Source organism: Artemia sp. Qi Xiang Cuo, chromosome 2, assembly GCF_049724085.1.
Source record: "Artemia sp. Qi Xiang Cuo chromosome 2, ASM4972408v1, whole genome shotgun sequence".
NCBI lineage: Eukaryota > Metazoa > Arthropoda > Branchiopoda > Anostraca > Artemiidae > Artemia > Artemia sp. Qi Xiang Cuo.
In genome coordinates, this window is record NC_142795.1 from 65,961,824 (window position 1) to 65,988,529 (window position 26,706).

The window sequence follows — 26,706 nt, forward strand, 5'->3', positions numbered from 1 at the left end:
TTCCTTACACCCTGTTACAACCCATTATCACTATGTACAGAGGAACAAGCACAAAGACTAAAAACTTACTTGAAAACGATAGCTTATATGTTTTCGACTGTATTCCCCTAGAAGCGTGTAAATTTGCATACACTTATGCCATTATTAAGAGCATAAAAGTACCGGATAAAGGAACTGCAAAGGTAGTCGAAACAGTGGAGGAATTACAGGTAAAGATTGGTTCCGTGGTTTTATGGATTGACTTAAAACTCTATCAGTAAGAACGCCAATAAGTACAAGCCTATGACGGACAACTGCTTTCAACTGTCACAGCGTAGGAGCTTTCTTTAACAACCAGGATTGAGGCCTATATAAACACATGTTCAGACCACAAGACATTGGAAGTTTTGACGATTCAGGTCTGAAAAAATCTACAAGCCTGGTAAAATCATTGCACAGCGAGGTTAGAAGTGAGTTGGGAAGGTCACGTCAGCAGAAAGAGGTCAGTTGACCACGATTTGTGCTGGTGTTAATGTGTTGGGAACACAGTCCCTCCTCTACTTATTTCCCCACAAAAACAGGGTCCGGAAATTTTACTCAGGGGAGCTTTACCAGGAACCATCATGATCAGCTTAGAAAATACTTCTGGCTGGATGACTGCCTCTCATTATTTGCTTTACTTGCAGCATTTTATCAATCAACCCAAACCCAAAAAATCAACGGGAAAAAAAATATGAAAAACTCAAATGTGCTCACTGACACCCCTATGAAAGAATGCATTACTGCTAGGATAAAAGCTGTATCTGCCAAAAAGCCCTAGTCCTGGAACAGAAGAAAGTCAGACAAGTGAAAAGACTAAAAAGCAAAAGGCGTGTCTTTTCCAACAAGAGTTACAGTTAGAGTGACGATTCTGACGTAGATGATCCTGTATACAACAACTCTTCAGACCCCAGCATAGACATTGAAGACAAGCCCCCCTACCAGAAACTTCTAATTTGACACTGAGAAAGTCAAGACTGGTGATTACATTCTGATTGAGCTGAAGAGCAAGAAAGGGAATTCTGTTCACAATGTTATCATTATTAAAAGTAGCAACTGAAGAACGTAAGGTCCTCTTTTGGAAGATGACTGAAGCAAGAGACTTTGCGCTAACTGACGAGATGAATAGTGTCTTAAAGACAGAAGTTGAAATAAAACTGCCACCACTGAAAGGTAGAACACCAAGATTAGCGGAGCGGCTTACTTTTGGTGTTGATCAGTCAATGTATAATTTGAAATTAATACTCTTTATTTTTTTTTTAAACCTTAATGAAATTCATTTTGTAGTTTTTTATGCTGACCATATTCTTTCTTAATTTTATAGCCGAAAAACAGGCTTTAATGTTCCCCTGGTCACTTTTCTTTTTCTTTTGTCCGGAGGCCAAACGTAAGGCCGAGACGACTGAACCAGTGCTGGGATGGCCCAGGTTTGGCACTCTTGACCACTTGGATAGAGAGACATCCAGGTGGAAAAATGGCGGAGTATTTCTAATTGTCTTTTTCAAGGATGGTATTGAATGAGTTACTTTTGCTTTGACATGCTCAGCAACTTCTTATCGTTTGAATCAATTCATGGAGAATTAATCAAGTCAAAATCAGCCGATCGTGGGCCAGTCTCCTATCTGTATATCGGACCGAAAATCAATATTGAAGATCGAAACGTAAATGTTGATATCGCAAACGATATTTGGAAATTTCTGTTTATTTCCAGCCTTTTTTTTGGGCGCAGCCAAAGTTATTCACTTGGGGAAGGAGATCATGATATTTCTGATGGTGTGAGGGCTCTCAAATATCTTTAAATCTTACTTTCAGTTTTTTTTTCTCGTACCGTTGTGGGAGGTGAGGGTGGGTCCTTTCCTTTCATCCTAAAAGTACATCCTAAAAGTTTTGCTCTCAAGGCAAAATTTATTTTTGAATATACTACAACTACGAACGGTCGTTTTATGGGATTTTCTTTGAAATTTGGTTTTGAGTCATATATTCCCATTGCTATAACTTTAGTGCGAGGTGGTATTAACGAGCAATTGAACTTGAAAGAAATTAGAAAGGAAGTTGCGATTTTGTAAAGCTTTTGCTTGTTAAATATGAATAATAAGTTATTTCTTATTATAATTTGGTACGTTGATTTAATTTCTTGCTAAGGACTTCATAACTTTCTTTGTTTGAAATTCTGTTCTATGAGGTTAATCTTGAGTTTCTTTTATCCATTTCTATTGATATATTTAGATATATGTCTTATATAGCCAATCGAATATCGAAAGTTTTCATGGCATTTTATGGGGATTAAAGTATGAGTCTTTTTCTAAAATTCCTTTCATGGAGTTTAAGCTCTGAATGATAGTATATGCCAAGTGGATTCTAACACCGCTATGCTAGTTTTCTTCTAGATAAATTTCCGACTATTCTTTGGCACTTTAGTTTTCGTTTAAATGTCTATTTCTGTTTGGTTGCATACGATATACCTGAGGTATCTCTGCCTGTCTCTTCTAAAGGTCCTTAAGTTTTCTGCAAAACTTAATTCATTTTGACTAACAACCAGATAAACAGTACAAAGTGAAAATGATTAAAATTTTATTAATGTTTTTGGCGAGAATGCACGCCGAAAATTCTATGTCTAAAACTAGTTTAAATGTAAACTAATGTTGAAATACAAATCTTGTAATACTAATGCTACTCTCATCTCTAGACTTATAATTGTGAAGCTATATTACTACTACTACTAACAACTCAAAGCAGCTACTACTAACAAAACCTCACCAAACCTCTTGAGGGCGACATAGCTACGCACGCTTTCCTCCATCCTAATCTATTCAAAGCCTCTCTCTTTACATCCTCCCAAGAAACTTGTATTCTCTTAAATCTTTCCTTGCGACATCCTCCTACCCTAATGAGGGACTACACACTTTTCGTTTGGCCCTAAACAGTTTCCTTTTTACATAGTTAAGAATTGTTTTGGACCTTCATTTGTTCCATCTTAGCCCTAGATATTTCCATGTTGCTCTCTGCGAATACAATAGTCAAGATTGGAGAAAAAATAAGTGAATAACTGAAAAAAGAACTAATAGTAAAATCGAACACACATTTCTAATAAAAGAAAGATAGAAATAGCGGTAAAAATAAATCTTTTTGTGTCTTCACATATTTTGCTCGAACAAGACCATCTGAAAATTTTTGAAAATCAAGCTAGCCTAGCTGGCCTGTAGGCCATTTAGCTAAGAAAAGGAATTACTGATGATTCTAATTTTGGTCTGTGTTTATGTTTCTTGTTTGATTATAATACCTCTCTGATTCTCTTGTATTATTAGCTGCAGAAACACAACTGTTACAATGTTTATTAATGTCGTTTCATCCATTTCAGGACCTTTAATAAACGGAGGAAAATGGCAATAGGAAAATTGAAGAGTAAGTTTTTAAGTATTTCGCTAAGTTTTAAGCTTTTAATGTTTTCGTTCTTGAACTGTTTGTGATAATTTGGGAAATCTATTGTTAAGTAAAATAATGTCCTTCTAGTTTTCAATGTCTAAAGGTTTTTGATGAAATTTGAGTTGAACAACTTTATCTATAGCAATATGCAAAATAAAAATTTTAAATTGCTCTTATTTTTTTCTGAATTGCTATTTTGGGAAATAGAAAAACAGCCCTTGATAATCTTTAAGCTTATGAATATGATTTGAATTTTAGTTTTCACTTTCGATATAAGTTTATTTTCAAGCTACCTTTATAGTATACGTTACCTGTAATATGCTAAGCTAATTAATTGAGTGAAAGGTTGAATTCTGCTTCTTGATTTTTCTGTGTGACAACTTAACCCGTGTTTTCGTTCTTGAACTGTTTGTGATAATTTGGGAAATCTATTGTTAAGTAAAATAATGTCCTTCTAGTTTTCAATGTCTAAAGGTTTTTGATGAAATTTGAGTTGAACAACTTTATCTATAGCAATATGCAAAATAAAAATTTTCAATTGCTCTTATTTTTTTCTGAATTGCTATTTTGGGAAATAGAAAAACAGCCCTTGATAATCTTTAAGCTTATGAATATGATTTGAATTTTAGTTTTCACTTTCGATATAAGTTTATTTTCAAGCTACCTTTATAGTATACGTTACCTGTAATATGCTAAGCTAATTAATTGAGTGAAAGGTTGAATTCTGCTTCTTGATTTTTCTGTGTGACAACTTAACCCCGCCAAAAGAATCAACTTTTGAGTACAAGATTTTTTTTTTATAAACGTGTTATTCTGTCGTCCCCCTCTTTCCATGTTTGGTTTTACCATTTATGTTTGGTTTTCATCTAGAAAAAGGTATGAGTCGGGCTTTATGTCTGTTGTTTTGTCTTGAAAGAGAGGGGGTGAGATTTAAAAAGACTTAAAGAAAGCTCATAAAATGAAAACTATTTGAAATCCATAGAGTAATCGTCAAAGTCTTGGACTGGGTTCAAAGTTCCCTCGTTTTTTTGATTGACCAATATTTTAAGCATTATTAATCAAGGAAGCTAAACCTAAGTGGTATTAAGAAGTAATCTGTGGTATTAAGGGGTGTCTGGGGATTTGGCATTCAAAAATCGGCTTATTAAAATGAATCATGGAAAAAACACACATCTGATCATTTCGATATGGATAATAAATACCAAATATACCTTCGTTATTCTTTAAATTTAATTCTTGGAAACTGAATTTACATCATAGCTAGAACATGAAAACATGACGTTAAACCTAGAAAGCGATTTTCTTAGAATATTTTTCTCTCTTTGGAATCAAATGCCAAACCCAAAAACCGGATAGATTTTAATCCGGATATTTAAATTGTTCAAGTCAAATCTCCACAGTTTTGTAAACTTTGTTTTTTTTGTGGCAGTTATTCTATGTTGCAAAAATTTGTAACAAACCAACGTAGAAAGAATTCCCTTATATTATTTTGTATCATATTTAAAGGCAGGAGGGCGGAATTGAACCCTTTCGTTCCTCACTACAATAATTTGGAGATAAATCCTTTTCGGTTTTGAATCACAGTTGCATGCAGCTTTAGGTTTGAACCCAGTTTTAGTTTAACAGTGTATGAAGTTGATAATTGGCTCTTGACCGAAAAGGTCAATTTTTGACCTTAAAAAAAAGATATTATGGATAAAAACTATAAGCATGGAAAGAGAACTGTTGCCAGGGGATTTAGCTTTCAATGACTGAGTAAGCCAAAATGATACTTGTACCCCTTTTTGATAGATATTTTATTATAGAGGAATCTAATTAACCCGTGTGGGGTTCTTTTCATATACAGAAATATTTCATATGAAGAAATAGTTTCTGGGCCTTTGTTGCGACAACCATTGATATTCAGACTAAAAACTTTAGAAGATCTATCCATTGATTATTTTTGTTTCCCAGAATCTCTCTCAATTTAGGGTATCTTAGGCTAAAGCATACATGAGGTCCATTGCAAGAAAAGCATTTGAGACCTCCATTACAGGGTGTATCTTTGTTACTAGAGTGTGGTCTGGAACATCTTGCGCATCTGGGACTGTTTTTGCAGTTTTCAATGAGATGATCGAAGCTCTGGCATCTGAAACACCTTCGAGGGGCCTCCATGTACTTATCTGCCCGGGAAAAGTCGTATCCAAGCTTGATTCTGTTAGACATTACAAAGCTCATGGTCTGTCTATTTTTGAAAATCAGTCTGATCGTTTTACTTTGTCCAAAATGGAAAGCTTCCTCGACGAGGCCTGGATTATGTTTGGCCACTTCGCGAGCATCCCCTTCTATAGGAAGTCCTCTTATTATGCCATAAGATTATTCTTCCCTGATTTTGCATTTGATGCTGCTGCCACTTGGCAAATTTGCCGAAAGGACACTAGGAGCTTCAACACAAAAAGCTTTGCTTTTACAACATCGCTGAATTTAACTTGTAGTTTATTATTTCTTAATTGTTTGAACTCCTGAAGCTCGTCTTTGGACTGAGGTTGACTAAGTGTTTTTAGTCTAGTCATTGACGGAGCGTCTTCTATAATTACAGTACCCGTTGGGGGCTTGTTGTTCGCTAGGGCTGTAGCTCAAACATCTGGGCAAGTTGTCAATTTAACACCCATCGTATACTGCTTTATCACGGACACTGAGCTCTTCAGATCTCAAATTTCACTTAGCAGAATAGAGAAGTTGGTCTTGGGGACCTGTGGAACTTGAGATGTGTGAGTGATGACAAAAGTTGGAAGTGGGATGTTATTCCTATCACATTCAGCTAGCAAATCTATTATTTCCGATGTTGCTGGGTTTTTTGTGCGGCTTCTTGTGGCTAAAGCTACTCTTTCAGGAAATGCTAGTTGAAAGAGTTCGAGTTTAGCGTCGCGTAATGCTGCTAAATCAAAGAAGTCGCACGTCATTTTTGACAGCAACGTTAGATCCTACTTTCTGTTTGACTGGAGAAAGTTCAGGATTGGTTTGAGATATAAAGACGTCTGTGCCATGTTGAGCACAAGCGTAGGTCCTCGCTACCTATTACCCGTAATTTAAGGGAGACATATATCTGTGGCGTTAAGCAAAATGGGCGTAAGTCCACTTTTTTCGAAAATGAGTTAAGCACATGGTTCGAAGGGCTCGAAGAGATCTATCGATTCGTCTATTCAAAATGAGCATATCTTCAGTTCTGACCGAGATAAAAATTTTGCCAAAAGGGCATAATTTCAAATTCGTGAAAAAGCGTTACGCCGAAAGGACCTAAGTCCAAATTTTTTCAAAACCTTCACATGAGCTGCGTTCGTTTTCGCCATCCAGCTGCCATCAAAACCTCGGTTTTCTAATAAGCCGTTTTTTTTTGTAAAACGACGTTTCAGTTCGCGCTTATAAGCCGTTGTTTGAAACTTCATCCAGCCGTCGTCGTATGGATGAAGAACTGAGCGTTTATATAGGTTTTACTTGTTTAGTTTTACTTTTGGCGCTAACTTTCAAATAGACTAACAAATAGTGAGAGATTTTCATTTGTTTGACTTTGAGGTAATTTCTGAGTAGGATATTTTTTCTTTACTAGGGTAAGATATCTTTTGTATCTGTGTTTGTGGATAAGTTGCACTATAAGACGTTTTTTGAATTTAGAACGTCGTTGGTAGGATGAAGAAATAAAACGTACTATAAGAGTAAAACGGAGATATCTTGGTTTGAACTAAGAACGACGGACGGCGATAACGAACGCAATTATGTGCGCCCTTTTGGATTTCGCAAAAAGTTTAGAATCTTCGGCACATGGATAGTAAACATTCTGAAATTTTATTGAATTATTCTGTTCTGAAGGTAAAGTGGTATTGAAGAGTACTGGAAGAGAAGTCTGCATGAGCACACTGACGAGGAAGTGCCCATTTTTTTGTAGTGAGCAAAAATCCGGAACCATTGTCTGATGGTTTTCCTCAAGTTTATCACTATTTTTTGGAAATACTGTCGACTGATATATGGTTAGAATAACAGAGAAATGGGCAGATAAAGGAGACCTAAAAGTAATTAGGCGGTATAAATTTAGAATTGGTACTTATGACAAGGAGACATGTCAAGAAAACAATTCTTACTTTAAAATATGTATAATGCTCCTAATTAACATATTATCCAATGGGAGAACCTTTATCATCAAGTCTTTCCTCTAAAAATCCTTTTTTTCAACTTAAAAGAAAAAAATTACAATTTTTGCCATGCTCTCAACCAATGCGTAAATCTTTTGAAATTGCCAATATATAAATTGCCAATATAAATTAGCCTATAATTATAGTATTATGAAAAAACTGAAGGAAAAATACTGCAGTCAATTTTATTTTGCAAAAACGGAACATTCTATTATAATTGAATGTATAATAAAAGGAAGAGGGAAAAAAAAACGAAAAAAACATCATTTAATTTTTATGAAACAGAAAATAATACACAACAATGGCAGAAATAAACATAAGAACAGCGGCAATTATTGCAATCAAACAAACTGTCGTTTGATAATTGCTAAATCGCTCCACATGGATTGAGTTGTCCATTTTAACATATGCGTCTGGAGTTGCTACGCGAACAAGTGATTCAATCTGAAAAGAAATAAAAGATCTACAAATAACAGTTCAATAAGGACAAAGCTTTTTATTCGACAGGTATCCAGGTTGCAGCGGTAGCTAGTAACCTAGTAATAGACGATTACGTCCGTTCTAAGAAATGTAATAGGAAACTAAAAATAGTTTTTTACCCTCAAAACTCCTAATTGTCTCCTCCCTCAAAACAACGCCACTGATAGTATACTACCTCAATCACGTTAGCCTCTAGAGCGTTTTCAATGTATGTACATTGTGTCTTAAACAAAGTTACTTGGTTCAGAGAGATAATTGCCTGTGCGTGCACACAATATTTGAAATAGAAGAAGAAGAAAGAAACTAAAAAGGTGAGACAAAAAAGTAGATAAAAAGTAGATTCGACTCGACGAATTTGATCCAGCAGAGCCCATCCATTAAGATGGAAAATCAAATTTAACAAAGAAAATATTAAAAGTAAAATAAAAAATGCAGGGACTGCCTTGATTTTGAAGAAAATTGCGCACTGGGAACATTAGTTCAGATGGCCGTGACTCAACATATAACTTCCACATGAATATATATTATTATAATATTATTATAAAAATATATATATTTTTATATCCCCTGATGTTTTGCTATCGTTTGGTCGTTTTTTGTAGGGCCATAGGGCCGACCTTGTGCCTTCTAAAAAATTACTCAAGACTGCAATTGCCAAATCCCTCCGTAATTGCCAAATTACGGTTTGCGTCATAAATACATATCATAGGTCAATGTGTCATAAAGATACATCATATTAAAACATAAAAATACACAAATAAACATGAATAAAGATGCTGCTTTTTAGAGGGTAACATTGTACTCGTTCACGAAACTGGGAACATCCTTCGAAAAAAAAATCCCTCGAAAGTTCTTTCCAAGCTTTAAGTTTTACTGATAGTTGTTAATTAAACAATTTCAGCTCAGGGGTGCAAATTGGATGTGGGGGGGGGGGGCAAATGGCCTCCTAGGTTTTACTACTCCTTCTAGTTACAGAAAGGTGCAAATTTTGTATTTTCATTGAAAACAATCACCCTCCCCCAATATTTTGAAAAATACTTTTTTTTTTCATTATAAGTAAAAAAATCGACATTTGCGTGAACTGGGACTCATAAATTCAGCTATATGAATATTTCAGCTCACAGCTGGATTTTAGCAGAGTTCCTTGTTACTAATTATCAGTTTTACAGCCTATAACAACAAAAAGTTCATAAACAGAATTTATTCATACTTTTTAGCAAAATTGTATGTTCCAATCACCGATAACCTATAAGCCTGGAACCTAACTCCTAAAAATAGAGTCAATTCGAAACAAGAAGTATTATATTAGAACCGACCTGTCCGAAACCCTGAATAACCAGGAAAATATATCAGCTTGAAAATCAAGAAAAGTGGCTTTGAAACCTAAGGCTCATCTTCCAGCCAAAATTCCTCTTGATGGGTATGATCAGCATCAACGTCAGTATTTTTACATTCTTTTCTATCTCTATGCTAATCAGAGTGTTCTTTGTGAACGTCAGGAGGTACAATTTTGGAGTCAAATGGCGTTTCAGAGTGCCAGATAAGTTGCTTTACAAGCATTAAACAGCTAGTTGTTTGCATCAGAGAGTGATTTCATAATTTGGTCTTAATATTAATGAGCAACAAAAACTGCCTCTTTTCAGCTGCTAATGAGCGTGGCATGCCACACGACAAGACAACACAAGTTGCATGTATTCTTTCCCTTGGCATCATTATTTTTTTTTTTAAGGCAGCTCTAAAAACTGACGGATTCATTTTTGCAGTGGTTATGTCGATTGCTCGTTCTTTGAAATTAAGTTCTTCACAGTTTTTGAAATTAAATTCTAAACGTTAATTTTTTTTTTTTTGCAGTCAATTTTATTTTGCAAAAACGGAACATTCTATTATAATTGAATGTATAACATAACAACATCAGAAAAATTCGCTTCGATGCTTTTAGATATAATAAAAGGAAGAGGGAGGATCTTTTGGTTCTCATAATAATCATAATGTGAAGGTATATGCTGTTGGGGTTTTATTTATATATATATATATATATATATATATATATATATATATATATATATATATATATATATATATATATATATATATATATATATATATATAACAGCCGTAGGCTTGGGCAAACTCCATAAAAATGCATATAGTTGATACTGTTTTAGTCTCTTGACAGAAAAGAGTTAACCTGGAAAATTATATTTGGGAAAAACGATTTGGCATAGCGGGCCTAACCTAATACAGGCTAGCCTTTTGAATATTTTTGTTGAATCAAGAAGTTTATTTAGTCTGTTAACATTCCTATACTAAAAATAAATATTACTATTCTAAGCATATTGCCTCTCTTGGCAGGCGAATAGTGTTTTTTTTCTTTTTTAATAAATGTATATCTCATATGTCTCATTAGTGTGTCACTAGTAGTTTTTGCGCTTCAACGGCTGCAATGAATTGTTTCTGTGTGAATATTTTTGTGATTTTCTATTTTCGGGAGCCCATTGGTGTTAAAAAAAATCATATCAATGACTACAAGTTCGTCCTTAAAGGGTTGTCTTTATTTACAGCAGGATTACCAGCAGGAAAGATCAACACAACAAAAAGGCTTGTTAGTCCATTGAAGAATATTTATTATAACAGGTATTGAAAAAGCAAATAAAATTGCTGATACACTCCCCCTTGAAAGGTGAGAAACTATATTTTAATATTAGTGTTACTCTTCCTAGACTGGGAAACTGGGAACTGGGAAAGTGAGGGCTACCAATCTATTGACATGAGAGAGTGCACCTAGTACTGAAGGACAAGCACACAAAACAAGAAGAATGAAAAAAGGAAAATGTGATTCCTACTTACACAATCAAACCATCCTCGACGGTGATCAGACCTTGGCTCTTTGGGATCTCGGATCATGGCTCCTTGGCTCTTGGGGATCAGTTTTCCTTCAGGAACCGTTTCAATAACCTGGAAGGTAATTCAGTTTGATAATCTGAATCTTTTGCTCAAGGGTTTTACTGTTTATTTGGAAACATGCGTACATAACAAATGGACTGAACATAGAGAGAATTAAATAAAAAAACAAGTTTTTTAAGCTGAAAGTAAGGAGCGACATTAAAACCCAAAACGAACAGAAACTATTCCGTATATGAAAGGGGCTGTCCCCTCCTCAACCCCTCGCTCTTTACGCTAAATTTTTTTTTATTGTTTAACAAAAATATAGTTTTGAGAAATTCAAACTTTAGCGTAAAGAGCGAGGCGTTGAGGGAGCGAGGCATATAGGGAATAATTTCTGTTCGTTTTAAGTTTTAATGTCGCTGCTTACTTTCAGTTTAAAAAACTTGTTTTTTTATTTAATTTCTGATCGTTTTTAGTTAATGCAGCTTTTATTTAACTAAAAAAAAAAACTAAAATTATAACTGAAAAACCCCATCCTAAAATATATTTAGTTTTCAATATAGCGCAAATGACACTATGGCCTTTAGAAGGTTTAGAGACGTCCCCCAAACTGTTCCAAGATTTTGAAGATGAAGTATTACGATAAGCTAGAGGCTTATAGTGTCTTTTGAATTAGCAATACCCTCTCCCCCCACGATATAGCTAAACGTCCACTTGTATCTCATCCCTGCTTAAACCCTCCCTACTTTGCAGGCACAGCTAGTCTTAAAACTTTGCAGGCATAGCTAGTCTTAAAACTAGTTGTCTTAAAACTTTGACAAGACAAAGGGGGAACGTGAGCAAAACTGTTTTACAGTACGCTGGTCAACGATTAGATCATTTCGCTTTAGTGCATGTCTTTTTAATTTCTATAAGATTTACTTCAATTTCTATAAAGTTTGATATACAAAATATTTTACAGCAGAGGCCAGTTTAGTTCGAGCAGCATGAAAAGTGACACTGGTATAGCCCACACTGGAAAAATGATTCTACAATCGGCTAAATGGTTGCAGAGCCCTAACACATGGTTGGAAAGTTTTCCTGGATTGTATTAGCCTGAAAGGTAAGATTCTTCTGCCACAAATTGGCGCCTATTTCGTCCTTTTTTCTTCTTTTTCTATGGAACTGATTGTTTCCGAGTTGGACTAATTGCTAATGATTTCACCAGTCAAAAATTTTTTTCTAACCTAATTGACCACTGTATCGGAAAAATGATTTCTGTTGACCTCTCTTTCCCAATTACTGGTTAAGGGTAATTCGTCACCTGTGTCGACACCCCTAGTGTTTTATCACTATTTCTAGAGATTTTTTGTCTAGTGATCTTTTTCTTTTTTTGACTTGTCATTGTAAGTGATTTGTTCTAAAACAAGTGATTTTTATGGTTTAGCGTAGATTCAAGCAAATAAACCATATAGGAAGCTCATTATTGAAAACAAAAAGGGACGCTTTAGTGAAAACTTCACTGGCAGCCAATGAAATCCAAAAGCTATTCTCTTTGCTGTGTCTCAGAAACCATAGTTAACCGAGACTGGGTTAATAGAGTTTGACAGAAACTGGATTGACAAAATTTATGAACACCAATTTACATGAAGCAGTGCTACCTAACTAGGTAGTGTTATGGTGGCATTAGATAAAGAAACAAGTTTTTTCAACCGAAAGTAAGGAGAAACATTAAAACTTAAAACGATCCGAAATCATTACGGATATGAAGGAGGCTGCCCCCTTCTCAACACCTTGCTCTTTCCACTAAAGTTTGACTTTTTGTTGCAATTATTTAAGAATGACTCCTGAAGCACAATTAGAAAAGTTTAATTAGGTACCGTAATAAGCTTTTTTAAAGTTCTAAAAAACATTTTAGCGTAAAGAGCAAAGTATTGTGGAGGGGACAAACCCCATCACATCCATGATAATTTCTGTTCGTTTTAAGTTTTAATGATGCTCCTTACTTTCAATTAAAAAAACGTGTTTGTTTTTAATTCAATTTCTGATCACTTTTTTGAATAATGCCGGGAAATCCAGCTCCCCCTCCATTGAAAATTTCCTTACCCCACGAAAAAATTCTCCATGGAAAGATCCTCTGACTTAACCCCCCCCCTCCCTTCCCCTGCCAGAATCCCCCCCCCCCCCAAAAAAAATATACATATGGGAAAGCTAAATAATGCAAACATTTGAAAATAACTTTGGGAGCAGTACCTCAAAAGGCCATAAGTTACAATTCAAGGATATAATGGAAAACACTTTTATGGACGAAGGCAAGGCCGTATCCAGGGGGGATAGGAGGTTTTCACCCCATTGCCTTGAAAAAATGTTTGTTTGACTCGCAAAACATAACAAAAGGGAATTTAAACAAATTTTTAATGCATTTTTAATTGACCTTAGCTTAGTAATATGGGACCCAGCGATAGAACCTTGCTGTAGCAACAGACTGCAGGGCCGACGCAGGGACTATAGTAGTCAAGAAGCGTCGTTAATTCGATTACATTATATTACAAAGTTAAAATAAAATTAACAAACAGGCAACCTATATAAGATGAAAGCCAACAATCTTACCTGGATATCATTCAAGGACGGCACAGAAGAAATTGACGCCGCCGGTGCGGAAACAGGACCCAAGTCGGGAGAAAGTGATGTACTTTGAGAAGGTCTCTGAATCCTACTTACTCGATCAAACCATCCTCGACGGTGATCAGACCTTGGCTCTTTGGAATCTTGGATCTTGGCTCCTTGGCTCTTGGGGATCAGTTTTCCTTCAGGAACCGTTTCAATAACCTGGAAGGTAATTAAATTTGATAATCTGAATCTTTTGCTCAAGGGTTTTACTGTTTATTTGGAAACATGCGTACATAACAAATGGACTGAACATAGAGAGAATTAAATAAAAAAAACAAGTTTTTTAAGCTGAAAGTAAGGAGCGACATTAAAACTTAAAAAGAACAGAAATTATTCCGTATATGAAAGGGGCTGTCCCCTCCTCAACGCCTCGCTCTTTAAGCTAAAGTTTTTTTTTGTTTAACAAAAATATAGTTGTGAGAAAGTCAAACTTTAGCGTAAAGAGCGAGGCGTTGAGGGAGCGAGGCATATAGGGAATAATTTCTGTTCGTTTTAAGTTTTAATGTCGCTGCTTACTTTCAGTTTAAAAAACTTGTTTTTTTTTATTTAATTTATGATCGTTTTTAGTTAATGCAGCTTTTATTTAACTAAAAAAAAAACTAAAATTATAACTGAAAAACCCCATCCTAAAATATATTTATTTTTCAATATAGCGCAAATGACACTATGGCCTTTAGAAGGTTTAGAGACGTCCCCCAAACTGTTCCAAGATTTTGAAGATGAAGTATTACGACAAGCTAGAGGCTTTTCTCAGTGAGAATGAAAAAACAGGAATTTTCTCACTTGGAAAAACAGGAATTTTGTCACATTTATGGTTGTTTTCATGGATGGTTATGTGTGTTGTTCGATTTATTTGATGTTTTTCTCGGATGTCAACATCAAATTATGGATGTTTTATGGTTTTTGTCAGTGAGAATTTGAAAAACATGAACTTTCTCACATTTATGTCTGTTTTCATGGATGGTTATGTGTGTTGTTCGATTTATTTGATGTTTTTCATGTCTGTTTTATGGATGATCCAGAAATAGTATTTGATGTTGTCACGAGTCAGAACACCTGTGCTGTCGACCTCAATTCACCTATCGTGAATCAATAATTCCCCTTAGAAACAACAAATTAATTTCCCCTTTCTTGACAGATCAATCAATCAATGACATCATCTGTCAGACTTTAAAAATTTTCGCCTAGAAACGATTCTCTAGGAATAGATCCAAGTCATTAATGTCTTTGCCTCGGGAACAACTCTTTTGGTCGAACTCCAAAGGATATTAATAACCAAAGGCCATGGAAACAATTAGGCAAGAAACATCTTAGCGATAAATTATTTTAGCACGCGAAAAGGTTTCTTATTAATTTGAAATGCGTTGGCGCAGAGATGCCAATAACAAAGGAACACGCTGAATTTACGTTTAGGGATTATTTGGGCGAAACCGTTTTAGACAGGTTATGGAACTATTTCGGCGAAACAGATAGAGACATTTTAAAAGAAGATTTTTGAAGAGATTTTAGAAGAGAATTTAATGGTGAAACTCTGTGGTCGTTATAATACACAAGTTTCATTTGAACAGTGTTGTGAGGTCCTCTAACCCAACCCCAAAGGGTTCCAATCCTCCTACCCCAACCCCGAAGGAAGCCCCCGGTCCTCAAAGGCCCCCCAAGCTCCCACAGGGCCACCGGTGCCCCCAAAGGGCCCCCCAGACCCTCAAACGCCCTCCCCGGGCCCCCCAAAGGCCCATCGAGCTCCCAAAGGACCAACGGGGTCCCAAAGGCCCTCCACCGGTCCCCAAATGTCCCCCAGGCACCCACAGGCCCTCCCTGTGCCCCAAAGGTCCTCCCTGTGCCCCCAAAGGCCCTCCCTGTGCCCCAAAGGTCCTCCCCCGGCCTCCAAAGGTCCCCCGGACCAGAGAAGCGCTGCCGGGATGCGCCGTGGGCCAGGAAAGCGCCGCAGGGATGCGCCGCGGGTCAGGAAAGCGCCGCAGGGGATGTGCCGCAGGGAGGCACCGCAGGAAAGCGCCGCAGGATGCGCCGCAGGGATGCGCCGCAAAAAAAATAAACTAAAAAGTAAAAATTTCGATCACAGAAGGACACCCTCCCCCAAGGGTCCCCCAAACCTCCTCCCCGGGCCCCCCAAAGAGGTCTCGCTCCATTTTTTTTAATACTTTTTTATGGCTTTATTATATACTTTCTGAACAAGTTCCATTCATAATGTCATTCCTAAGCCCATTTTCCAACCTCAAAGAGTCCCCTCCCCAATTCATAAATACTTTCTTGAATTTTTTAACATGGTATTTTTTAACTTTTTACGTATCTTAAAATAACATGAAATATGCGTACGGCTCTACCAATCGTACTCTATGCTTGTTCATGGACACGACGCGGCTTTTCCACTGGTACTCTATGACAGGTTATCGACACTAGCGAGTTTATTGCATGCATTAAATCAATATTTTTTACGCAGTGGAAGGATCAACACACAATTCATATCTGTAAAAAGTGAAGATGAATTATTCGACGAAAGTATGTGCACATGAAAAAATCATTGTCGTGTTGAACGCTGACAAGGAGAAATACCTGAACTATGAAACGAGTGCAAGTGGAGATCTTATTGGCAATGTATGCATACGTTGTCATGACAGTGAGGAGTTAAATTCCTTTGGTATACCCAAGAATTTCCATCATGCAAGTGGTGGATATGCGAGAGTAACATTACCAGAGAAATTAGTAGTCAAAGAGAATGCCAACTTAAAAACAATAGTTGATGAAGAGGGACAACTTCTAGCTAATGGTTCTGGTAGCATGTTAGCCGTTGATAGATCTTATCGCAATTCTTCCGGTGTTAGCATTCGAATGAAAGCAAAAGAAAAAGAAGACATGCATACAGCTGCATCAACATCATAAATCATATCATGTCAATGTGCCAAAACTGCTATCTATGTAAAAATAATGTGACAATAGACAGTGAAATCGCAGGCAGAATAAAAAGGACATTAGCAGACAATATCATCAATGAATATAAAGATGAATTGACGGGAAGTGAAGCGCAAGTGTACTAATAATGTATAATAATGTATTTAACATATTTTTATATCATTATTCTACTTGTCCTTATTTCATTAAAAATATCTTATGCATTATTTTGTTAAGTGTTCATTATTTTTAGGGTATGCTAGAACGTCAAACGTTCAGAATATCTATTAAAAAGGTCAGAGATGTAAGAAAAATAATTTTAGAGATGATGATACTACTAGCAGGCTCAATTTTTCATAGAAGATAGAAAAGTTCAAGTTCTCTTCTGAATTTTACCAAAGAACACAATTCAATTCTAATTTCACCAGAGAAAATAAAAAGCTTACTCGTCACTTTTAAGTTCACCAAGACATAAAAAAATTAAAGTTCACTTCTAAATTTTTCCGTAGAAGATAGGAAAAGTTATAATATGATAGTGATTATTTTCCATGAAGATAGAAATTTTCACTTTAATTCTAAATAATCATAAATACAGTTCAAACCTGTCTCAAAGAAATGAGAAGGTTGAAATGTCTATTCCGAATACGTCACCACAATAATAAAATCTCGACTGAGAATCCTAATTTTCTCAATTAACATGACATATGTTATTGATCAATTACATTTCCCCACAGTAAAATAAAATTTTCCACTTCAATTCAGATTTTTCTCAAAGAGATGAAAAAATTTAAAATATTGTTCCAAATTTTTCTTAGAAGATAGAAAATTTCAAGTTCTAATCTGAATTTTACCAAAGAACAAAATTCAATACTAATTTCTACAGAGGAAATAAAAAGCTTCTACTTCAGTTTTAAGTTTACCAAGAAATTAAAAAATGTAAAGATCAGTTCTCAATTTTTCATTATAAGATAGGAATAGATATACTTTGATTGTGATTATTTTCTATGAAGATAAAAAGTTTCACTTTAATTCTAAATTTTCTTAAATTAAGTTCGGACCTTTCTCAAAGAGAGGGAAAAATTTAAAGTTCTGTTCAATATATTTTCTCGGAAGAAGAAAAGTTCAACTTCGATTCTGAATTTTCTCATTGAAAATGAAATAAGTTATTGATCAATTCTATTTTCCCAAAATAATATAAAAATTTTCCACTTCACTTCAGATTTTCTCAAAGAGATGAAAAATTTTAAATACTATTCCAAATTTTTCATAGAAGATAGAAAAGTTCAAGTTCTCTTCTGAATTTTACCAACAAACACAATTCAATTCTAATTTCTGCATAGAAGATAAAAAGCTTCCATTTCAGTTTTGTGTTCACCATGACATAAAAAATTTAAAGTTCTGTTCTAAATTTTTCTGTAGAAGATAGGAAAAGTTATACTATGATAGTGATTATTTTCCGTGAAGATAAAAAGTTTCACTTTAAAACTAAATTTTCTTAAATTCAGTTCAGACTTTTCACATAGAGATGAAAAAAATTTAAAGTTCTGTTCCAAATTTTTCATAGAATATTGGAAAAGTTATACTTTGATCGTGAATATTCAAGTTCTCTTCTGAATTTTACCAAAAAACACACTTCAATTCTAATTTCTCCAGAGAAAACAAAAATCTTCCACTTCAGTTCATTATTTCACAAAGACATAAAGAAATTTTAAGTTCAATTCTAATTTTTTCGGTGGAAGATGGAAAAAGTAATACCATACTTGTGAATATTTTCACGGAAGATAAAAAGTTCTAGTTCAATTTAAAATTTTCTCAACGAAGTCAAGGAAAGTTCAAGTTCTCTTCTGAATTTTCTCAATGAAAAAGAAATTAGTCATTGATTATTTCTATTTTTTCCAAATAATATAAAAATTTTACCCTTTAGTTCAGATCTGTCTCGAAGAAATGAAAAATCTAAAATACTGTTCCAAATTTTCTCAACGAAACGAAGAAAAGTTCATGTTCTCGTCTGAATTTTAGCAAAAAACACACTTCAATTCTAAATTTCTCCAGAGAAAATAAAAATCTTCTAGTTCAGTTCCTTATTTCACACAGACATAAATAAATTTAAAGTTCAAATTTAAATTTTTCTGTGGAAGATAGAAAAAGTAATACCATACTTGTGAATATTTTCCTGGAAGATAAAAAGTTCAAGTTCAATTTAAAATTTTCTCAAAGAAGTGAAGAAAAGTTCAAGTTCCCATTCTGAACTTTACCAAAGAACACACGTCAATTCTAATTTCTCCAGAGAAAACAAAAATCTACCACTTCAGTTCATTATTTCACAAAAACATAAAGACATTTAAAGTTCAATTGTAATTTTTTGGTGGAAGATAGAAAAAGTAATATCATACTTGTGAATATTTTCACAGATGATAAAAATTTCTAGTTCAATTTAAAATTTTCTGAACGAAGTCAAGGAAAGTTCAAGTTCTCTTCTGAATTTTCTCAATGAAAAAAAATTTAGTCATTGATCATTTCTATTTTTCCAAATAATATAAAAATTTTCCACTTTATTTCAGATCTGTCTCGAAGAGATGAAAAATTTAAAATACTGTTCCAAATTTTTCACGGAAGATAAAAAAGTTCAAGTTCTCGTCGGAATTTTATCAAAGAACACAATTCAATTCTAATTTCTAGAGAGAAAATAAAAATCTTCCACTTCAGTTCTTTATTTCACAAAGACATAAAGAAATTTAAAGTTCAATTCTAAATTTTTCGGTGGAAGATAGAAAAAGTAATACCAAACTTGTAAATATTTTCCTTGAAGATAAAAAGTTCTAGTTCAATTTAAAATTTTCTCAACGAAGTGAAGAAAAGTTCAAGTTCTCTTCTGAACTTTACCAAAGAACACACTTCAATTCTAATTTCTCCAGAGAAAACAAAAATCTTCCCCTTCAGTTCTTTATTTCACAAAGACATAAAGAAATTTAAAGTTCAATTCTAATTTTTCGGTGGAACATAAAAAAAGCAATAGCATACTTGTGAATATTTTCACGGAAGATAAAAAGTTATAGTTCAATTTAAAATTTTCTCAACAAAGTCAAGGGAAGTTCAAGTTCTCTTCTGAACTTTACCAAAGAACACACTTCAATTCTAATTTCTCCAGAGAAAACAAAAATCTTCCACTTCAGTTCTTTATTTCACAAAGACATAAATAAATTTAAAGTTCAATTATAAATTTTTCGGTGGGAGATAGAAAAATTAATACCATACTTGTTATTATTTTCACTGAATATAAAAATTTATAGTTCAATTTTAAATTTTCTCAATGAAGTGAAGAAAAGTTCGTGTTCTTTACTGAATTTTACCAAAGAACACAATTCAATTCTAATTTCTACAGAGAAAATAAAAATCTTCCACTTAAGTTCTTTATTTCACAAAGACATAATGAAATTTAAAGTTCAATTCTAAATTTTTCGGTGGAAGATAGAAAAAGTAATACCATACTTGTGAATATTTTCCCGGAAAATAAAAAGTTCTAGTTCAATTTAAAAGTTTCTCAACGAAGTGAAGAAAAGTTCAAGTTCTCTTCTGAATTTTACTAAAGAACACAATTCATTTCTAATTTCACCAGAGAAAATAAAAATCTTCCACTTCAATTCTTTATTTCACAAAAGACATAAAGAAATTTAAAGTTCAATTCTAAATTTTTCGGTGGAAGATAGAAAAAGTAATATCATACTTGTGAATATTTTCACGGAAGATAAAAAGTTCTAGTTCAATTTAAAATTTTCTCAACGAAGTGAAGAAAAGTTCAAGTTCTCTTCTGAACTTTACCATAGAACACACTTCAATTCTAATTTCTTCAGAAAAAATTAAAATCTTCCACTTCAGTTTTAAGTTCCCCGAAAAAATAAAGAAATTTAAAGTTCCATTCTAAATTTTTAGATGGAAGATAGAAAAAGTAATACTATGACTGTGATTGTTTTCCATGAAGATCAAAAGTTTCATTTTATTTATAATTTTTCTTAAATTCAGTTCTGATTTTTCTCAAAGAGATGAAAAATTTAAAGTTCATTTCTAAATTTTTCTCTATAAGATATGAAAAGTTATAATACGATTGTGATTATTTTCCAGTGAAGATACAAAGTTACACCTTAATTCTAATTTAATTAAGTTCACTTCCGATTGTTTGAGAAGAGATGAAAAATTTAATGTTCTGTTCCAAATTTTTAATAGAAGATAAAAACAGTTATGTATTATTTTGAATATTTGACATGAATATATGGACCATATCTTTATGGCTTTGTTGTATCGAATAAGTGCAAAAATCTCTTTTTATCTGCTGAATTTCCATAAATAAGTAAAAAAAGATGTCTCATTCAAGAATTTTAACAAGTAAAATGAAAAAAGATTAAAATTCAGTTCATAAGTCCTAAAAGACAGAAGAAATTCAGAGTTCTCTTTTAATTTTTCCAAGAATTCAGTTCTGATTTTTCTCAAAGAGATGAAAAATTTTAAGTTCATTTCTAAATTTTTCTCTAGAAGATAGGAAAAGTTATACTACGATTGTGATTATTTTCCAGTGAAGATAAAAAGTTACACTTTAATTCTAATTTTCTTAAGTTCACTTCCGATTTTTTGCAAAGAGATGAAAAATTTAAAGTTCTGTTCCAAATTTTTCATAGAAGATAGAAAAAGTTATACATTGATTTGAATATTCGACATGAAGATAAGGAGCATCACTTTATTTCTGAGTTTTCTCGAAGAATTGCAAAATGTTCAAGTTCTCTTCTGAATTTTCTTAAAGAAGTAAAAAAAGTTAGCTCAATTCTGAATTTTACCAATGAAAATGAAAAAAGCTTCCACTTCAGTTCTTAATTCCTCAAAGACATAAAAATTCAAAGTTCTCTTTTAATTTTTCCAAGAAAATAAAAAGGCTCCACTTCAGTTCTGTTTTTTTTTCTCAAAGAGATGAAAAATTTAAAGTTCTATTCTAATTTTAAATTAAATTTTGGTTCCCTTGTCTTATGGATTTAACCATCAAATTTTTAAATTAGAAAATGAGTGACTCGTTCTATTATTAAAGACAATCGTTCAAACTCCTTCATCTAACCTCCAAAACAATAGGTTAGGTTAAGTATAAATAAATATTAATAAATAAATAGAAACATTTCTACATGTTTAAGTTAGGTTAGGTTAACTTATCATGAGTGCTCTTGATAAGTTAACCTAACCTTTTCCGGCGAGTATGGTTAGGTTAGGTTAGATTAAATTAGGATAGATCAGGTTAGGTTAAGTTAGGTTAGGTTAGTCTACATACGCTTCACTTAGGATAGCTTAGGTTAGGTGAGAGACAGGCAAAAAGTTAGGTGTATGATTAGGTTAGATTAAGTTAGGTTAGGTTAAGTTAGGTTAGGCTAGGTTAGCCTACGTACGCGCGCGGCCTTAGGCTAACCTAGCCTAACCTAACTTAACCTAACCTAACTTAATCTATCCTAATCATACACATAACTTATTGCCTGTCTCTTACCTAACCTAAGCTAACCTAAGTGAAGCGTCCGTAGGCTCACCTAACCTAACTTAACCTAACCTGATCTATCCTAACTTAATCTAGCCTAACCTAACCTAACCATACTCGCCGGAAAAGGTTAGGTTAACTTATCATGAGCACTCATGATAAGTTAACCTAACCTAACTTAAACATGTAGAAATGTTCCTATTTATTTATTAATATTTGTTTATACTTAACCGAACCTATTGTTTTGGAGGTTAGATGAAGGAGTTTGAACGATTGTCTTTAATAATAGAACGAGTCACTCCTTTTCTAATTTAAAAATTTGATGGGTAAATCCATAAGACAAAGGAGCCAAAATTTAATTTAAAATTAGAATAGAACTTTAAATTTTTCATCTCTTTGAGAAAAAAAAACACAACTGTAGTGGAGCCTTTTTATTTTCTTGGAAAAATTAAAAGAGAACTTTGAATTTTTTATGTCTTTGAGGAATTAAGAACTGAAGTGGAAGCTTTTTTGATTTTCATTTGTAAAATTCAGAATTGAGCTAACTTTTTTTACTTCTTAAAGGAAATTCAAAAGAGAACTTGAGCATTTTGCACTTCTTCGAGAAAACTCAGAATTAAAGTGATGCTCCTTATCTTCATGTCGAATATTCAAATCAATGTATAACTTTTTCTATCTTCTATGAAAAATTTGGAACAGAACTTTAAATTTTTCATCTCTTTGCAAAAAATCGGAAGTGAACTTAAGAAAATTAGAATTAAAGTGTAACTTTTTATCTTCACTGGAAAATAATCACAATCGTAGTATAACTTTTCCTATCTTCTAGAGAAAAATTTAGAAATGAACTTAAAATTTTTCATCTCTTTGAGAAAAATCAGAACTGAATTCTTGGAAAAATTAAAAGAGAACTTTGAATTTTTATGTCTTTGAGGAATTAAGAACTGAAGCGGAAGCTTTTTTCATTTTCATTGGTAAAATTCAGAATTGAGCTAACTTTTTTACTTCTTTAAGAAAATTCAGAAGAGAACTTGAACATTTTGCACTTCTTCGAGAAAACTCAGAATTGAAGTGATGCTCCTTATCTTCATGTCGAATATTCAAATCAATATATAACTTTTTCTATCTTCTATGAAAAATTTGGAACAGAACTTTAAATTTTTCATCTCTTCGCAAAAAATCGGAAGTGAACTTAAGAAAATTAGAATTAAAGTGTAACTTTGTATCTTCACTGGAAAATAATCACAATCGTAGTATAACTTTTCCTATCTTCTAGAGAAAAATTTAGAAATGAACTTTAAATTTTTCATCTCTTTGAGAAAAATCAGAACTGAATTTAAGAAAAATTATAAATAAAATGAAACTTTTGATCTTCATGGAAAACAATCACAGTCATAGTATTACTTTTTCTATCTTCCATCTAAAAATTTAGAATGGAACTTTAAATTTCTTTATTTCTTTGGGGAACTTAAAACTGAAGTGGAAGATTTTTATTTTTTCTGGAGAAATTAGAATTGAAGTGTGTTCTATGGTAAAGTTCAGAAGAGAACTTGTACTTTTCTTCACTTCGTTGAGAAAATTTTAAATTGAACTAGAACTTTTTATCTTCATTGAAAATATTCACAAGTAGGATATTACATTTTCTATCTTCCACCGAAAAATTTAGAATTGAACTTTAAATTTCTGTATGTCTTTTGTGAAAGAAATAACTGAAGCGTATGATTTTTAAGTTCTCTCGAGAAATTAGAATTGAAGTGTGGTCTTTAGTAAAATTCAGAAGAGAACTTGAACTTTTCTTCACTTTATTGAAAAAATTTTAAATTGAACTAGATCTTTATATCTTCCGGGAAAATATTCACATGTATGGTATTACTTTTTCTGACTTCAACCGAAAAATTTTGAATTTAACTTTAAATTTCATTATTTATTTGTGAAATAATTAACTTGAGTGGGAGATTTTTATTTTCTATGCAGAAATCAGAATTGAATTTTTTTCTTTTGTAAAATTCAGTATAGAACTTGAACTTGTCTTCACTTCATTGAGAAAATTTAAAATTGGACTAGAAATTTTTATCTTCCTTGAAAATAATCATTAGTATGGTATTAATTTTTCTGTCTCCCATCGAAAAATTTATAACTGAACTTTAAATATCTTTATGTCATTGTGAACTCAAGAACCGAAGTGGAAGATTTCTGTTATTTTTGGAGAAATTAGAATTGAAGTGTGTTCTTTGGTAAAGTTCAGAAGAGAACTTGAACTTTTCTTCACTTCGTTGAGAAAATTGTAAATTGAACTTGAACTTTTTATCTTCCAGGAAAATATTCACAAGTATGGTGTTACATTTTCTATCTTCCACCGAAAAATTTAGAATTGAACTTTAAATTTCTTTATGTCTTTGTGAAATAAAGACCTGAAGTGAAAGAATTTTATTTTTTCTGAAGAAATTAGAATTGAAATGTGTTCTTTGATAAAATTCCGACGAGAATTTGAACTTTTTTATCTTCCTTGAAAAATTTGGAACAGTATTTTAAATTTTTCATCTCTTCGAGACAGATCTGAAATAAAGTGGAAAATTTTTATATTATTTGGAAAAATAGAAATGATCAATGACTAATTTTTTTTTTCATTGAGAAAATTCAGAAGAGAACTTGAACTTGCCTTGACTTCGTTGAGAAAATTTTAAATTGAACTAGAACTTTTTATCTTCCGTGAAAATATTCACAAGTATGATATTACTTTTTCCATCTTCCACCGAAAAATTATACTTGAACTTTAAATTTCTTTATGTCTTTGTGAAATAATGAACTGAAGTGGAAGATTTTTGTTTTCTCTGGAGAAATTAGAATTGAAGTGTTCTTTGGTAAAGTTCAGAATAGGAACTTGAACTTTTCTTCACTTCGTTGAGAAAATTTTAAATTGAACTTGAACTTTATATCTTCCAGGAAAATATTCACAAGTATGGTATTACTTTTTCTATCTTACACCAAAAAATTTAAATTTGAACTTTAAATTTCTTTATGTCTTTGTGAAATAAGGAACTGAAGTGGAAGATTTTATTTTCTCTGGAGAAATTTAGAATTGAAGTGTGTTCTTTGCTAAAATTCCGACGAGAACTTGAACTTTTCTTCGCTTCGTTGAGAAAATTTGGAACAGTATTTTACATTTTTCATTTCTTCGAGACAGATCTGAACTAAAGTGTAAAATTTTTATATTATTTGGAAAAAATAGAAATAATCAATGACTAATTTTTTTTTTCATTGAGAAAATTCAGAAGAGAACTTGAACTTTCCTTGACTTCGTTGAGAAAATTTGAAATTGAACTACAACTTTTTATCTTCCGTGAAAATATTCACAAGTATGGTATTACTTTTTCCATCTTCCACCGAAAAATTAGAATTGAACTTTAAATTTCTTTATTTCTTTGGGAAATAATGAAGTGAAATGGAAGATTTTTGTTTTCTCTGGAGAAATTAGAATTGAAGTGTGTTCTTTGGTAAAATTCAGAAGAGAACTTGAATATTCACGATCAAAGTATAACTTTTCCAATATTCTATGAAAAATTTGGAACAGAACTTTAAATTTTTTTCATCTCTATGTGAAAAGTCGGAACTGAATTTAAGAAAATTTAGAATTAAAGTGAAACTTTTTATCTTCACGGAAAATAATCACTATCATAGTATAACTTTTCCTATCTTCTACAGAAAAATTTAGAAACGAACTTTAAATTTTTTATGTCTTGGTGAACTTAAAACTGAAGTGGAAGCTTTTTATTTTCTCTTGAGAAATTAGAATTGACTTGTGTTTGTTGGTAAAATTCAGAAGAGAACTTGAACTTTTCTATCTTATATGAAAAATTTGGAATAGTATTAAAAATTTTTCATCTCTTTGGGAATAATCTGAACTGAAGTGGAAAATTTTTATATTATCTTGTGAAAATAGACTTGATCAATAACTTATCTCATTTTCATTGAAAAAATTCAGAATCGAAGTTGAACTTTTATTCTTCCGAGAAAATATATTGAACAGAACTTTAAATTTTTTCCTCTCTTTGAGAAAGGTCGGAATTGAATTGAAGAAAATTTAGAATTAAAGTGAAACTTTTTATCTTCATAGAAAATAATCACATTCAAAGTATAACTATTCTTATCTTCTAAGGAAAAATTTAGAACTGAACTTTAAATTTTTTAATGTTTGGTAAACTTAAAACTGAAGTGGAAGCTTTTTATTTCCTCTGGAAAAATTAGAATTGAATTGTGTTCTTTGGTAAAATTCAGATTAGAACTTGATCTTTTCTATCTTCTAAGAAAAATTTGGAACAATATTTTTAATTTTTTCATCTCTTTGAGAAAAATCTGAATTGAAGTGGAAAATTTTATATTACTTTGGGGAAATGGAATTGATCAATAAAACTTTTAATGTTCAATGAGAAAACTAGGAATTTCAGTCGAGAGTTTATCAGTCTGGGGAAGTATTCGGACTAGACCTTTAAATCTTTTCATCTCATTGGGACCGGTCAGTCCTGTATTCAAGATTATTTAGAATGAGATTGAAATTTTTTAACTTCACGGAAAATAATCCCTATCATAGTATAAATTTTCATATCTTCTACGTAAAAATTTATAAGTGAACTTTAAATTTTTTATGTCTTGGTAAACTTAAAAGTGAAGAGTAAGCTT

The 26,706-nt window shown here is 32.7% G+C and overlaps 1 protein-coding gene across 5 annotated transcripts in view; it reads right to left on the minus strand.

Moving 5' to 3' along the window:
- Positions 1–7,797: 7,797 nt before the first annotated feature.
- The window catches only part of LOC148955512 (uncharacterized), a 126,342-nt gene continuing 107,433 nt past the window's right edge, over positions 7,798–26,706 (minus strand). For all 5 annotated transcript variants that reach the window (XM_089102547.1, XM_089102561.1, XM_089102542.1 and 2 more), the window contains 3 exons: positions 13,563–13,781; positions 10,935–11,042; positions 7,798–8,051 (listed from right to left, as the gene is read on the minus strand). In XM_089102547.1, the coding sequence (XP_088958673.1) occupies positions 7,875–8,051; positions 10,935–11,042; positions 13,563–13,781 (504 nt within the window). In that variant the 3' untranslated portion in view covers positions 7,798–7,874. The remainder of the gene's footprint in view (positions 8,052–10,934; positions 11,043–13,562; positions 13,782–26,706) is intronic.